Raw genomic sequence first — 17,211 nt, 5'->3', positions numbered from 1 at the left:
TCATCTGATTCCAATTTTTATACCTGTAAAATGAGGCCCAGATTGGAATACCTGGTCTCCCAGACCTGGTTAGGTGTAACTCTGTGCTCACATGTTACCAATTTGAATGATCACCCCCCCCCCCCCCCGCCCCCCAGCAGCTACTTGGCACCAGAGTAATGATTTTCTTAAAGATGCCTCTCTAGCTAAGGGCTTCTTAATCCTCTTTTTGTCATAGGCCCTTTTGACAGTCTGGGGAAACCTATGGACACCTCAAAATAATATTTTAATTTAAATGCATTTTGAAACCCTGTGGCTTAACTAGAGCAACAAGGAAAAAGGTTGCCCAAGCAGCATCCACCCCCAAACTGGGACAGCAGCTGACACTTCCAAAACTAGGGCAACCCACCAACCCCCTCCCCCCACACACACACCTTCTGAGGTCAGGGCTGGCACCTCCAAAGAAGGATGAGGAAAGGCAAGGGACAGGATACAAGGAAGGATGTGCCCGGAAGCTTTAGGGCACTTCTTCAGACGATAACAGAAGAGTCCAGGATGGCCTTGCTCTGGAACTCCTGGTTTCATCTTTACTCCCCAAATGGGAGCAGCTCAAACAAGGTGGGAATCCTCCCAAATGGGTCTGATCAGAGCTGCCAATTGGACAGGAAATTGGAATTTTCAAGCTTGGAATAGGAGCTTTCAGATAGAGGACTCGAGAAAAGGGGGCATAGCAAAAAGGAGGGGGGCCCAGGTATCGAGAGGGGCTGTATGCGGAGCATGGTTATGCTTATTGGGCAGAGGGCTGGGACAGCAATAGCCACAATAGTTGGAATATGCTTGGGCAACAAGCTGGTTTAACTTTGAGTGCTGGTCATTCTCATGTTGCAGAGTGAGCCCTTCCAAATTTAATTGGCAAAGAAGTAGCGCTTCCACCCATGCATTTGCATAGGCCACCCCCAAAGCCTGGAATCCACACTCCCCAAACTCCCAGTCACAATCCTAATCTTCCCGGTCCTCCTCCTCCAGGAAGCAATTCCTGAGCCTGAGGGCTGAAAATGTCTCCTCTGATCTCTTCTTTGCTTTACATCAATGAATATTGTATTTTTCAATACAGATTCAGTTCAATACAAATACATCACTGAATATTCTCTCTAATAGAATATAAATTCCTTGAGGGTGAGGATTATTTAATTTTATCTCTCTATCACCAATGCCTGACGGTGCCTAGCACTGCACAGGCGCTTAATAAATTGAATTGTTGACCAATTAGCTTCAAATGCACCTTTTCAGCTGAGTAATTATTCAATGTTGTTTTTAAGAACCTTCGTAACTAAGATTCAGATAGTTTTATATAATGAGAAAAGAAGAGACCTGAATTCAAATCCAGCCTCAGACACTTAACACTTACTAGCTGTGTGACCCTGGGCAAGTCACTTAACCCCAATTGCCTCACCAAAAGAAGAAGAAGAAGAAGAAGAGACTGGGCCTATTAGTGGTTTGTTGTTGTTTTTTTTTTAATTTTATTGATGCCTTTGATTTTTCACATCACAGTTATTTTCTGGTATATATCTCTGCCCCCTCCTTAGAATCCTCCTTATTATAACAAAGAAAAACACTTTAAGAGAAATCAACAATGAACACTTCTGACAAGCAAATGCAACATTTCACATCAGGATTAGTTTCAGGTGACCTGGGGATGTCTGGGATAACCCAGTAATGAGACTCTCAACTTGATTCAGGGAAAAGAGATTCTGGAGAAGAAATCCAAGCTCTGAAGCCAGAGCCAGAACCAGCCAAGCTTGGTAGCAAATATTTCCAAAAGGGTCAGATGATTAAACCAAGCACCACCATTTTTGCTTCGAGGGAGAAGCCGATGGCGATTGCATTACCTGTTATCTTCTCTTCCTCACCATCCAATCAAATAAGCATCACAAGTGGTTTGAAAAAGTAACAGAATGTTCTGTAGGCCAAAGAATGGCCTGTTGCACACGACACTTTTGCAATTCTTCCCCACCCAACAAGAGTTTTACATTTAGTTTTTTGCCTCTTTAGAAGGAATTTATGGTAAAGAACGCTTTTTAGCATTCAGTAGAGAGATGAACATTTAGGATTAGGCATTTTCATTCTGCAAATGTTTACTGCACCAAATATGCATGAATATCATCTTCCAGCCAATAGTCATCAAAATGCCACAGGGAGAATGATTAGGCTGTTTGAATGCTAATCGGAATTATGCCCATTTTGAATTGCAATCCATCCACCAAAACCTGAATGAAAAGTGAGAGTACCACAACCACAATGAAGCAAATGAATCTATACATAACATTTCTATGCAGGGTTTTTGTCTACGTTAAGTTTCTGCCTTCAAATTGCAAGTTAGAGAGAATATCTCCAGCTGTTCACATTTAATCGTGCATGCAATATTGTGAACATCATTATCAATCAGTGTAGCTTATTAGACCACAGACATATACATGCTGAAATCATTTGAACACCTTGAGATGACTTAAGATTGTGCTTAGAGAGAAAAATATTTTAATGTCGATTCAAAATTTCCCTTTGAAAATTTTGAGGGGGGTGGTTGTTTAATTTAAATAGAACTTTTATGTGGCTTCCACCCCCCCCTTTGGTTGATATAAAGTTCTCAGTTATTCGTTCATGAATGTAATTAGGTTAATCCAATTATTACATTTGTATTTTCATGTCACCAAGACGTTAGATAAAATCAATTAGGAAATTTGCATATACAAGTTTTATTGAGTTTCAAAATTTGTGACTGAAGCCTTAAAAAAAATACTTGTCATTCTCAAAAGGAAGAGGGGCTTTTTGTTTGTTTGTTTGTTTTTCTAGAGGAAAGGGGCTGGGCCCTGTGATTTCCTAAATGGAGGGAGCCTCTTTTGTGAAAAGTCCCCCCAAATGATGCTAATCACACATTTTCAACAAATGGTGTCTTTGGGCATAGATTCTTAGTTTAATTGTGTTTCCCATAATCATGGATTTTAGGTGTTTCCAGAAGAATGGTACTAGAATGCTCCTTTGCTAAAGATTCCAGATGTTTGAATCTTAGTCAAGATTCTAAACATTCTGATTATTTGGCTTAGAAGCACTTATCTTTCCAATCAACTGGATATGGTCTAACTGTAAAATATTTTAACTGACCCCAATCCAGTGGGAGGGCAAATTGATTGTTCTCATATACGCTAAAAGAAGATTCATTCATTAGGAAAGAAGTTGGACTAGGTGAGCCCTGAAATCTTTCGCAACTCTAGGATTCTCTGATTCTCTGAGATTCGGTTTTCCAAGTCAGGCTACGAAAAGCCAATTACTTAATTAAAGATTTGAACCTTTTACTTAGGGCAATTAAGCATTCTAAAGGTAATGTTGTCACCTATGAAAGGTGTGTGTGTGGGGGGAGGTTACATCAACTAAAAAGAGACCAGACTTCTGCAGTTTGGAGCTGTTTTGTCTCTAATTTCTATCTCTTCAGGCCAAGCAACACCTGGGCCACCCTTTTGGTTCTAGCCACACACATGAACCTCCCCACTTCCATTTCCTGCTCCCCCTCTCACCTCAGCCATTTCAGCATTTACTAACTCAATAGAGGTCTCCATTACTATAATGATATAATACCTCAAAAACCAATGATTCCATGGGTATTCCCTTTAAGCAACATGGATCACAGCCTCTTGGCCAAGGGCCCCCTAAAATTAAAAGTCATCATTGTTTACCAGCACTCTGGTGATGATGAACCCCTATGAACTTAGCCAGGCTGATTCTGAGATGCCAGATGGTCCTTTTTGGGACCTAAACTTTCCAACTTGCTAAGACTTACCAGAGTTTTGACCTCTGCTGGTATGGGCTTTGTGAGCCTAGGGATCAGCTCCATGCTATGAAGAGGTAGCAAAGAGGGTTTAAGGTGAACATTAAAGTAACTCAAAGCCTCCTCCTTTAGAATGTGAATTACGTGATGATAGGAACTATTTTTTTTTTACCTTTCTTTGTATCTCTAGTGCTTAGCACAGTGCCTGGCACATGATAAGCACTTAAAAAATGCTTATTGGCTTTATGGAGGTTGGGACTAGATGGTTGTGGATGCAGCTTCCTGATGATCCCCTGAGCTCTGTTAAGAAGCTGAGTTCTTGGGATTGAAGCCCAAGTAGACCTGAGGGGAGGGATCAAGGAAAGAGGAAAATCTCATGTATTATTCTTTAATTTGTAATGGTTTGTCCAAATTAGATGATACATTCCTGGAAAGTAGGACAAAGCCTTCTCACCCATAGATTACAATGACATCCAAAGAAACAACCTACCTAACTCAAGGATTCTACCCACTGAGGTGGTCAAGGATTACATCTTAGTAGAGTTAAAAATCAAAAAACTAAAGCATCTGTTATTATTAGCATGCTTTTCCCTCCCCCCTTTTAATGTTAAGGAGGTCCACCCAATTCTGAGGCTAGTGCCTACACAATACTGTCCACAGAACAACAACCCATCCTTTCAAGCCTTCATTTGCAAACCAGAGTTGAAAACTAGACTGCCAGTTTAAATAACAAACAGAATGACCTAGGGTTCGACACTGGAGAGTTCTGGAATGTTTTTGCCTTTCTCACTGCCTCCCATGCAAAAAATCCACAATCTCTCATTTTCAGGTTGGAGAAAAGCCTTTTCTTGAGCAATTCAATTAAAAGAAAAGACTGCTCTTTCTTTGGCAGTCTGGTACAGTGGAAAAGGTATGGATTATCAGTGAAAGACCTTGGTTCAAATCCAGACTGGTATTTCCTAAGTGTGCTATCTTGGACAAGATAATTTACTCTCACTGAGCCTCAGTTTCTTTGTCTGTAAAATGGGACAATAATATATGAATTCCCTACCTCATGGGATTGTTGTAAGGACTGAATGGGATAAAGTATATCTATAAAAGTATAAACTATTTGGGGGGGGAGGGACTGTGTACTTAAAACAAACAAAATAACACAAGGTGAGTATTTTATTCTCAGATATGTGAGCCACAAATCTTAGAATTCATCCAAGGTGCCAAAAAGTGAATCTCATCCAATTCTGTTGTCTTCCCTAACACAAAACATGGTCAGTTCTCTCCAGTGCATCAGACAGAAACATCAAGAGTCACCAAAAACCACATGACTTGGTAAAGCTATGAAATGGCTCAGGTCAAACCTGTGAGTCACAAGGTTAACATTTAAAGGCAGGCAGATATTGGAGGGGGTTAGGAAGAAGGAAGGACTCCCTTAAACGGTAAGGGAGATGAAGCTATTGTATCTCTGAATGTTCCTCTTCAGGATTTCAGAGCAGGGACCAAGTACCCGCTCAAAACGAGGACGATCAAGTTTCACACACTTCAGTGGGCCACGGGCCACCACAGTGGCTGCCCGAGGACGGTTGAGCAACAGTGCTATCTCTCCTGCAAAGAGGAAGACAAAGATGGTCATGGCATTTGAATTTCTCTTCTTTCCAAAGCAAACCACAAGGATCATTTATATTTTTTATGGGCCCAAAGGAGATTGAAGGATAGGTGTCTGCTGGGCACCAAGCAGTATAAGAGCTCTTTGTATGATGAAGTCATTTAAAGGGACCCTGGGGATGTTCATCACACTTTAAGGTCGCTGTTAACAGATAAAAAATTAGAAGGTAGGTTGGGAAAATGCCTTTAAACCAAGAGAAGAAACACAAATTGCCAAGCATTTATATTTGAAACAGAGCTTAGTAGTCTCACCAAAGTAATCTGATGGCCCAAGTCTTCCAACCTCCACATATTCCTCATTATCAGACCTGCGCTGAAGAACAGAAGCTGTGCCCTAGGAGGCAAAAAGGGGAGAAAATGAAATAAGTGAAATGTTTCCCTTTTTTTACACTATTTAAGCATAAAGCCCCAGTGAAACAATTAATACCAGATTCTTCTTCATCTTCAGAGACACTCAAGGTTGGGAGAAATGGAAGCTATTCAGTGGCATGATCCAACTGGTTGCCATTCCATTCCATTCCATTCCATTCCATTCCATTCCATTCCATTCCATTCCTTCCTTCCTTCCCTCCTTCCTTTCTGGCAATGTGTCTGAGGCTGGATTTGAACTTAGGTCCTCCTGAATCCAGGGCCAGTGTTTTATCCACTGCACCACCTAGCTGCCCCACTGCCATTTCTTTAGTCATCAAGGTTCCATTTTTGTTTCTGGGAACACATGGACAGTGTATCGCAACTGGAAACTTACAAAGTAATACATTTCCCAGGGCCCCCAGACTTGTGCAGCAAGTTGGAAAATTTTCAGAAAAAAATGATTTCTTTCATTTTAAAGAGGAATATGTATCTCTTGTCATTAAAACAGCCCTTTCTTCCAAGTGACCTTGCACTAACTCCCAAGGACTGGGAAACCTTCCAGTACCCTCTAGGTCCTCCCAGTATACAGTAGCAGAAGCATGTTTTCAGGGACATATCATCAACTGGCCAATCTGACGTCCCCCCAATCATGATCCCCTGAAAAGGGGCGGCAGGAGTAGGGGAGATATTTTTTCTGTTAAATTATTAACACTAAGACCGTGGGCTGAATTGACATGGCAGAATAACAATTAAGAAATGCCTTATAAAGCCACCACAAAATACATTACACATTAAAAGGACAACCTTTAGACTCATGCAACCTAGAAAATAAAGCTGATCAAGATATTTTTATTGCTCTCTGGCCCGTCTCTAAAATGGCACCAACCTTATTAACACCAGTCCTGAAATAATATGTGTGGTCAGATGCACCTCCACTAGGCTCACCATGCAGAAATTCTGATACAAATTTATACACTCACAAGCTGGAAGGGCCCTTAGAGATCATCTAGTGCAACCTTTTCTTTTATGTAGCAGGAAACTGAGGCTCAGAGAGGAGAACAATTTACCCAAGGTCATCCAGCTATTTCTGGTAGTACCAGGATTAGAACCCAGTATAGTATCATAGAAAATATACTGCTTTGTGAGTCTAAAGACCATACTACATTCTCTACCCAGAGGTTAGGTCAAAAAAATTGGCCACCTGATTATGGTAGGATAAGTCTTTTTCTTTGCCCAGTGAAGTGAAGAGGGGGCAATGGACTGGAATATTTGGATTGCCAAAAGAGTTAGCTTGGATCATTCTAAATCAAAAAATAACTAGGGGGACCCTGTGTGGCACAGTAAGATTTAACCCCAACTCCTCCACAGCTATCAAAGAAGAAAGGAGAATATGCTACAAAGAAAGAAGAACAGTTGAAATACCCAGAAGTTCATGGAAGACAAAATCCAAGAAAGAAGTCAGAGGTAAAACCCATGGTACTCAAATGTCTACACACAGATGCCCAACATTTAGGCAACAAACAAGAGGCACTGGAGATCCTAAGGATGTGGAGGTATATTTGACTTTCATGGGTTATCACTGACACATGGCAGGATGAAATCCTTGACTGGACCATGGCCCTGGATGGGTATACTTTATTGAAAAGAAACATGGGGGCAGCTAGATGGCACAGTGGAAAGAGCACAGGCCCTGGAGTCAGGAAGACCTGAATTCAAACCTGGCCTCAGACACTTGACACTTACTAGCTGTGTGACCCTGGGCAAATCACTTAACCCCAATTGCCTCACCAAAAAACCCCAAAAAAACAAAAAAAGAAAAGAAACATGAATGGTTAAAGGAAGAAGGGACAAGGAAAGCACTACCATGTATTAAGAGAAGGTCTACTCCTGAGGGGAAATGAAAGTATGGAGGGAGGAATAAATATGATAGGCATAAAATGGGTAAAGGTCAATGGAAAAACAGAAATTACTTTGTCATTGGAGTATACTACATGCCACTTGACAGAAAGAGAAAATAGATGAAATTTTTAGGCAACAGAACACAGACCATTCAAGCACACAGCCCTAGAATGATAGTCAGTCAGTTAACTACCATTTATTAAATGCTTTTTTCAGTCATTGTAGTAAGTACTGGGAATACTGAAAAAGGCAAACAAACAAACAGAAAACCCAACAACAACAACAAAAAACAGTCCTGGTTCTTAAGGAAATTAGTGATAGAGGATTTCAATGATCAATTATCCATATGTTTGCTGGAAATCTCTCTGCCAAAAGCAGAGAGTAGCAGCTAATAACTTTTTTTGTTTGTTTTTTGTGGGGCAATGAGGGTTAAGGGACTTGCCCAGGGTCACACAGCTAGTGTCAGGTGTCTGAGGCTGGATATGAAGTCAGGTCTTCCTGAATCCAAGGCCAGTGCTTTATCTACTGCACCACCTAGCTGCCCCCTTTATTTTTTGTTACATTTCTTTTTCTTTTTCTTTTTTTTTTTAGTGAGGCAATTGGGGTTAAGTGACTTGCCCAGGGTCACAAAGATAGTAAGTGTTAAGTGTCTGTGGCCGGATTCGAACTCAGGTACTCCTGATTCCAGGGCCAGTGCCCCTTTATTTTAAAAAAAAATTTTATTGATATCTTTTATTTTATTTTATTTTTGCAGGGCAATGAGGGTTAAGTGACTTGCTCAGGGTCACATAGCTAGTAAGTGTTAAGTGTCTGAGGCTGGTTTTGAACTCAGGTTCTTCTGAATCAAGGGCTGGTGCTTTATCCACTGTACCACCTAGCTGCCCCGCATCTAATAACTTTTTGCTCTGCCTTAGCAAAGAAGTTCATCCTTCAAAAGATGGAAAAGGAAATTTTGGACTCTCACTAAAAGGGGAGAATTGAGATGGATATCAAATCAAATAAACGTGTGTGGGGGTGTAGGGGTGTGGGTGTGTGCGCACGTGCAGCTCAATAAGGGTGAAATGACTTGCCCAGGGTCACACAGCTGGTAAGTGTCAAGTGTCTGAGGCTGGAACTCAGGTCCTCCTGAATCCAGGGCTGGTGCTTTATTCACTGCACCACCTAGCTGTCCCCCAAATAAACATTTAGAAAGTGCCCACTAAGTGCCAGGAACTGCATTAAGTGCCAGGGATACAAAAAAGAGGCCCCCTCCAAAAAAATAATGATGTGAACTCTAGGAGAAAGTGTTCACTTACTCATAGGGGTTTGTGATAAAGCACCCTAGTTTTGGAGAAAGCAGTTTTCAAAGGCTTCAAATTGGAGATAGGTAGCATCTCAGGGACTAAAATGTTAGACAGGATATCAGCTGAGAAGGGATTGGAGATGCTCAAGAATAAAACTGTGAAGACATAAAAGGAAGCAATTCCAATGGGGAAAGAAAGACTTTTCTGAAGATACCCATGTGGATACACAGGGAATTCACCAATCTACTTAAATTTAAAAAGATGGAAGAACAACAAGAACAGAAGATGAATATCAGGGCATAGCATGGTCCTATAGAGAGGAAAGAAACAAACATTTAATAAGAGTTTACTATGTGCTAAGCACTTGGGACATGTATACAAGCAAAAAGACAGTCCCTTCCCTCAAGGAGCATCCATTCCATAGCGGGTAAGACGGCACACAAAAAAGGAAGCTGAAAACTGACAAGAGTAGGGAATGAAAATACTCAGTTTTGGGTATGGTTTGAAGTCAAGAGTCCAGGAACAGGGCCAGGAAGAGAATGAAAGCAAGCTTGGGCTCCTTCACAAAATGGAGTCCCCAGAAAGAACCTAGTAATGGAAAAGGAGGCAGACCTTATAGAGGGACATTTCAGGGGAGAAGGGCACAGAGATGGGTGGATTTTCTAGGGCAAAGACTCTAGACCCCTCCACAAATAGAGGGGCTCCAGTTGGAATTCACCAGTCAGGGATGCTAAAGCTCAAGGTAAGCTGAAAGTGGCAAGGAAAGGTAAGAACAACAAAGGGATTGTTTGGGGTTGGGGTTTTTTTAAGCTAAATTGGAGAAAAGGGAGGATCAAAGAAAGGATACGACTCCTACTTAAAGTTTATTGAATGGTGACAATGGACAATAGAAAGAAGGCAGAGGTGTTAGATTCTATTTTCTCATGTTTTCTCTGCCAAGGAGAACAACCTTTGTACTAGAGATAACACCACAAAAATTAGTAATAGGGAATTGATACTCAAGATAAATTAGAAGCACAGTGCCTGGCACACAGTATATGCTTTGAAAATGTTTATTGACCATGACCTATTGTTGTTGTTGTTTGTCCATCATTCTCAAAAAGGACCATGAGGGACATCAGGTGATGTCATGACTTGCAGTGTCCTCCCCAACTTCAGGGCAGTGCTCTATCCACTGCTTCTACCTACCTACCCCCAACAATGACTATAAAGAGATAGAGAGTACCTAGCTACTCTTAGAGTATTCAAGATTTTTGGCCCAGATGACTATATCCTCAGGTAATGAAAGAATATATGATTTCTGAATTATTTCTGAAATTTGAAAGATCATGGAAAAGAGGAGCAGTACTATGAAATTAGACAAAAGCAAATGTTGAAGAAGGAAGGAAGGAAGGAGGAGGGAGAAGGACGAGGAGGGAGAAGCAGGAGGAGGAGGGAGAAAGAGAAGGAGAAGAAGAAGAAGAAGAAGAAGAAGAAGAAGAAGAAGAAGAAGAAGAAGAAGAAGAAGAAGAAGAAGAAGAAGAAGAAGAAAGTTTCAAATGATCAGCCAATGAGCTTGACTTTGATTTCTGGGAAAATTCTGAAACAGATAACAAAAGTCATGTGATTGATGGTTGGCAAATATCTAGAAAGTGAAACAATGATTACAAAGAACCAGAACAGGCCATGCCAACAATGTAAATGAAAAGAACATTCATACATAGACACATACATGCAAAAAACTCTTAAAACACAATTAAAAAGAATAGACCTGGATTAAAAGAAGAGATATGATAATGTGCTACCAAATTTTCCTTTGTGGAAGTTGAAGGTACACAAGCAAACATGTTGCACATACTTTTGGACTTATTCAATGTTCTGGTTGCTTGTACTCATTTTTTCCTCTTTTTTTTTTTTCTTTTTGTCTTTAAAAATATTTGTTAGATGAGATTGCTTTTTGGGAGGGGGAGATACTGTGGAAAACTATGATGTTAAAACCAAAAGACAACAATACATTAAAAAAAATAAATACAACAGGCCATGCCAGGTGTACCTCACATTTTTTTTTAACAAGATCTCTGAACTAGGAGATGGTGGATAATGCTACCTATATTTTAGTAATGCTTAGTATCTTATGCTATTTTTGTGGAGAAGATGAAGAGATTATAGACAGATCAGAGAAGAATAAAATTAGATGGATTCAGGTGGATGGCTAGCTAGCCTCAGAGTAGTTTTTAATGGTTCATTACCATTGTGGCAGGAGAAGCCTTGTCAGATCTCATCTGCAGTGTTATGTTCAGTTCTGGCCAATGTGGTTTAAGAAGGCTATAGAGGGGGCAGCTAGATGGCAAAGTGGATAGAGCACCGGCCCTGGATTCAGGAGGACTTGAGTTCAAATCTGGCCTCAGACACTTGACACTTACTAGCTGTGTGACCCTGGGCAAGTCACTTAACTCTCATTGCTTTGCAAAAAAAAAAAAAAAAAAGGGAAAAAAAAGAAGGCTGTAGAGAAACTGAAGAGTATCTTGGAGGAGGACTACTAGAAGAGCGATGAGATATGAGTCCATCTAATATGAACGTGTGTTGAAGGAACTTGTCATCATTAGCCTGTAGAAAAGGAGACTCACAAGAGTCATGAGAGCTGTCGTCAAGCATGTGAAGGATTTATCATGGGGGGAAAGGAGTAGACTTTTCTGATTTGGCCCCAGAGGGTAGAATGAAAGGAATACTTAGAAGTTGTAAAGAGAACAACATAGGCTCAATGTCAGGAAAAGCTTCCTAACAATTTGTTGTTGTTCAGTTGTTTTAGTTGTGTCTGACTCTTCGTGACCCCATTTGGAGTTTTCTTAGCAAAAATATTTGAGTGTTTTGCCATTTCCTTCCCCAGTTCATTTTACAGATGAGGAAACTGATGCAAACAGGATTAAGTGATTTACTCAAGATTATAGCTATTATACTGTCAGGGACCAGATTTGAACTCAAGAAGTTGAGTCTCTGTGACTAGGCCAGGGACCCCATGTACTATGTTTTGGGTTTTGGGGTTGGGTTTTTTTTTTTTTTTTGGTGAGGCAATTGGAGTCAAGTGACTTGCCCACGGTCACACAGCTCGTAAGTGTCAAGTGTCTGAGGGCAGATTTGAACTCAGGTCCTCCTGACTCCAGGGTTGGTGCTCTATCCACTGTGCCACCTAGCTGCCCCACCCATGTACTATGTATGGAGCCACCTAATTGCCCCTTTCCTACCAATTCTAGCTGTCCAAAGGGGAAGGGGCTCTTCTTTTGGAGGTCCTTCAGGCAAAGGCTGATTACTTTTCTAGGACACTGTCATGGAGTTTCATATTGGGTCGGATTAGATGGCTGTTGTTATTCCTTTCAATTCTCAAATTCTGTGATTTAGTGTTCAAACCCCATCAATGTAGTAGGGGTCTAGTCCCTAGCACAATGTCTTAACCCTTTCAGTGAATTAGACCACCATTTGTTAAACTGTCTTTATTTGTTTGTTTTTTTGTTTTTTGGTTGGGCAATGAGGGTTAAGTGCAAACTATCTTTTTTTTTTTTTTAGTGAGGCAATTGGGGTTAAGTGACTTGCCCAGGGTCACACAGCTAGTAAGTGTTAAGTGTCTGAAGTCGGATTTGAACTCAGGTACTCCTAACTCCAGGGCCGGTGCTCTATCCACTGCGCCAGCTAGCTGCCCCAAGTGTAAACTATCTTTAAAGAGGGCTTCTAAATGATACCCAGGTGCCCTTTAAGAGGTATTTGCTGAGCATTTTACTCTCAAGGTATACTTGGCTCACTCACCCTGGCTCCCCCAAGACTCAGACTTGTGAAACGCTAGGCTATTCCTGAGGTTAATTTATAATCCTAACCTCTAAACAGTCCAAAGCATACATAAGTCAGAAGACCCATCTGTTGCCAACCAGCTGAGGAATCTGCGAGTTATTGGTGAACGGTGGCATTTTCTCAATCCCTATGTCCCCACTGTTTATCTGCACTTGGTCATGTTTATAAAGCTAGCTTGACTGATGGCCGGGCACAGCCTCTCCTTGTAACTTCATGTGGAAATCTATCTTATCTTCAGGGAATATTGTGCTTGCCTAAGGCCCTGGTAGGATTGTCTAATGTGAAGCTGAACATGTTAACTACAACAACAAACTGTTCGTTGGAGGTAGGAGGGAAAGCTGAAGGGGTATGGATTTGGAGTCAGAAGACCTGGGTTTTAAATCTTGGCTCTGCCCCTTTACTACCTGGGTGCCTTGGCAAGTTACTTCATTTCTCTCGGTCTCATGTTTCCGCATCTGTATATGGAAGCAATTGGACTAGATGACCTCAAAGGTTCTTTTCACCTCCAAATCCATGCTTCTATTTATGATTATTTGGCTCAACACCTTTCTTTTAATTTAATTTAAATTTAATTTTTTTTTTTAGTGAGGCATTTGGGGTTAAGTGACTTGCCCAGGGTCACACAGCTAGTAAGTGTTAAGTGTCTGAGGCCGGATTTGAACTCAGGTCCTCCTGACTCCAGGGCCGGTGCTTTATCCACTGTGCCACCTAGCTGCCCCTCAACACCTTTCTTTTACAGATGAGGGAAAGGGGCTTGTCCACAGTTACACAGCACAAGACGTGGCACTAGAATCTGCCCATGTCAAATTTGCCCATGTCTCTTGACCTTCAGTAACAGCACCTGGAAATGTAATAATCCTTGCTCAGTTCCAGTCTCATGGGAGTGACAACATGCAAATGACTACGTAAAAACAAGCTATATGCCAGATAAATTGTGGGAAATCTCAGAGGAAAGGCGCGAGAAGATGTAAGGAAGACTGGGAAATCTGAGAAGGTAGGACTTTAACTGAGACTTGAAGGAATCCAAGGAAGCCAGAGGGGTAGAGATGAGCAAGGAGGGAGAGAATCCCAGGCATGGCATGGGGGACAGCCAGTTGGGAGATGTGGGTTCTGTGAAAGACAGAGCAAGGAAGCCAGTGTCATTGGATCACAGAGGGAAATGAGGTGCAAGATGACTGGAAAAATTGGAAGGAGCCAGGTTATGATTTGATCCTGACAATAATGAGGCACCAGAGTTTACTGGATAAGGTCACAGAATCTCAGTGTTAGAGAGAACCCCAGTGATCACCTAGTCCAAACTGTATCTGATAAAGAACCCCTGTTACATTATCTCCCATTGGAGATCATCCAACCTCCACTTGAATATTTCCCATGTGCTGTGAAGGGAGGGGAACACTCCTGCCTCCCGAGGCAGCCCATTCTACTTTTGGACACATCTAATTTTTAGCAAGTCCTTTCTTACACTAAGTCTAATCAAATCTAATTCTGGGGCAGCTAGGTGGCACAGTGGATAAAGTACCGGCCCTGGATTCAGGAGGACCTGAGTTCAAATCTAACTCAGACACTTGACACTTACTAGCTTTGTGACCCCAGGCAAGTTACTTAACCCTCACTGCCCTGACCCTAAATAAATAAAATAAAATAAAATAAAATCTAATTCTGCTTCTCTGTATCCCCCCATCAAAAATTGCTTCTGGTTCTTTGGGGCCAACTACAATCCCTTTACCATATGACAACCCTTCAAGTTCTTATAGAGAGCTACCCTAATCCCCATAAGTTTTTGACTCTCTAAATTAAACATCTCCAGTTCCTTTGATCCATTTTTATATAGGATGACCTCCAGATATCTCAACACTCTGGTCATTGTCTTTCAGATATTCTCTAGTTTCACTGTATCCTTCCTAAAATGTGTTGTCCAGAAGTGAACACAATGCCCTGGATATGATCCAGCCCAGGTTGATTACAGTGGGACTATTATTTTCCTTATTTTGGACTTTCTGCCTTTTTTAGGGAAGCATAGGGTAGAATGAGCTTTGGGGCTACCATAACAGGTAAGAAGCACTATCTAGTCATAGTTCCCTTATCCTGTACTTGTGAGATTGATTTTTTGAACCCAAGAGTAGAACTTTACTTTTATCTCTATTCAAATTTATCCTATTCACTTTAGATAAACATTCTATTAAGTTGAGATCCTTTTTTTAATCACTTTTCATCTAATGTGTTAAGTATATCTCCCACTTTCATGTCATCTGAAAATTTGACAAGCATGGATTCTATGGCTTCATTCAAGTTTACACATACACACATACATACATGCACACACACACACAAATACACACCAGGCAGAGTGGCCTCAGCACAGTGAACAGTACAGATAAGATTATTCAGGCTATTCTACCTAAGACCTTTTAGGTTCAGGGTAGGAAATATCCTGCATATGTGAAAACATACCACAAAGGCAAGCCACCTACTTCATCCATATGTTCACAGTGCTTTCCACTCAATGAACCTGGATACACGTGCACTCTCTATACACCTATTCACTAGCCTAGCACTATTTCTTTCTACAAATTTTTATTCATACCTTTTGTTTTCACAACACCTTTTCTGAATCTATTTCTTCCCTCCTCTTATCTAGCGAACCACCCCTTTTAATGAAAAACTGAAAAGAAAGGTGAGGTGGAAGGGCAGGAAAGCAGTTCAGGAATGCTAATAGACAGACACATTGACCAAGACTAACAGTGTATGCAGTGTTCCACACTTATAGTCTCACACTTCTGCAAAGAGGGTGGTGCATTTTCTCTCTTCTTCAGGGATAAATTTGATTATTATAACCACACAGTGTTTTTTTGTTTTTTTGAGTGAGGCAATTGGGGTTAAGTGACTTGCCCTGGGTCACACAGCTAGTAAGTGTTAAGTGTCTGAGGCTGGATTTGAACTCAGGTACTCCTGACTCCAGAGCCAGTGCTCTATCCACTGCGCCACCTAGCTGCCCACCACACGGTATTCAAGTTTGTTTTCATTGTTGTTTTTACATTTGTGTTACAGTCATTGTGTACTATTTTTTTGTTCTTGCCTCATTAAAAAATACTGCTTTTAATTTTGTTTTTACTTTATCATCATTTCCTACTATATCCTTCACCCCAGCCAGAATTGGAAAAGAAGGGAAAACAGTTCAGCAAAATTAGTTGGTATATATCAATCAAGTCCAATGGTATATGCGATGTTCTACATCCATAGTCCCCTACCTCCATGAAGTATGAGGTGAGGAGAGCACTATTTCACAAACTCATTTTCAGCTATGATATATTATCCATTCTTAAAATCCCGTCAGACTCAGCTTGCAAATAACTCCATTATTTCCCTCTGAATTTGAGCCAGATCTCAATGAAAATGAAAGCCCATCCTAAAGACTTTATGACCATCATTGAACGTAATATATAGAGACAGGAACTTAGCCCTGCAAAAAGGCTGCCTTCTCTTTTCCCTAATTACAATTTTTGTCAACCTATTTCTTATAAGGTGGAAAATAAACTGACAGGGCTTCCAAGCACCAGAATAGATCTATCTGGGGCAGCTAGGTGGCGCAGTGGATAAAGCACTGGCCCTGGATTCAGGAGTACCTGAGTTCAAATCCGGCCTCAGACACTTGACACTTACTAGCTGTGTGACCCTGGGCAAGTCACTTAACCCCCATTGCCTCCCCCCTACCCGCCAAAACAAAACAAAAACCAAAAAAAGAATAGATCTATCTTTGGTTACAGATCATCACAAGCAGGGTGCCATTTTTAAACATCAAGGAGGGCAGTCAGTAATCATGGAATTTTGCCTCACAGCAGTATCTGACTTCACCTTCCATCCTGTTTTCAGCAAACTGGCAGATCTGAATATTGGTTCCCATTGGGGCGGGGGGAGGGGGGGGCCGGGGAAGAGAAAAAGACAAACAATTTCTTTCACTCTGCTAATGCAGTTAATCCTGAAGCAGCTGATAGCACAAGGTTCCCAGGACAGAGATGTCTGAGTTTCACAATAAACACTAACTTTGGCAGAAGTGATTGATACTTATTCCAGATCCATCTTTTTCCATTGTAAACTCTTCCTGCCACTGAGTAAGATCAGAGCTACAATTAAGTCAACTACTTCTGACGGCCAAACTCTAGGTTTAAATACACATGCCATAATTTCTTTTTTTTTTTTTTTAGTGAGGCAACTGGGGTTAAGTGACTTGCCCAGGGTCACACAGCAAGTAAGTGTTAAGTGTCTGAGGCTGGATTTGAACTCAAGTACTCTTCACTCCAGGGCTGGTGCTCTATCCACTGTGCCACCTAGCTGCCCCACATGCCATAATTTTAATCCTCATCCCAAGTGTGGCATATTTCATGAGAAATTCACAGGGTACTA

General features: G+C 41.1%; 1 protein-coding gene across 1 annotated transcript in view; it reads right to left on the bottom strand.

The window, feature by feature from the left end:
* Positions 1-1,471: 1,471 nt before the first annotated feature.
* Positions 1,472-17,211, bottom strand: part of PRKAR1B (protein kinase cAMP-dependent type I regulatory subunit beta) — a 267,398-nt gene continuing 251,658 nt past the window's right edge. Inside the window, exons 10-11 of the mRNA XM_044000797.1 lie at positions 5,711-5,792; positions 1,472-5,398 (exon numbers count right to left, since the gene is read on the bottom strand). Coding sequence (XP_043856732.1) covers positions 5,226-5,398; positions 5,711-5,792 — 255 coding nt within the window. The 3' untranslated portion in view covers positions 1,472-5,225. The remainder of the gene's footprint in view (positions 5,399-5,710; positions 5,793-17,211) is intronic.

The sequence above is a fragment of the Dromiciops gliroides genome, chromosome 1 (genome assembly GCF_019393635.1).
Source record: "Dromiciops gliroides isolate mDroGli1 chromosome 1, mDroGli1.pri, whole genome shotgun sequence".
Taxonomy (NCBI): domain Eukaryota; kingdom Metazoa; phylum Chordata; class Mammalia; order Microbiotheria; family Microbiotheriidae; genus Dromiciops; species Dromiciops gliroides.
This window is presented reverse-complemented; position numbering and strand designations above follow the sequence as displayed.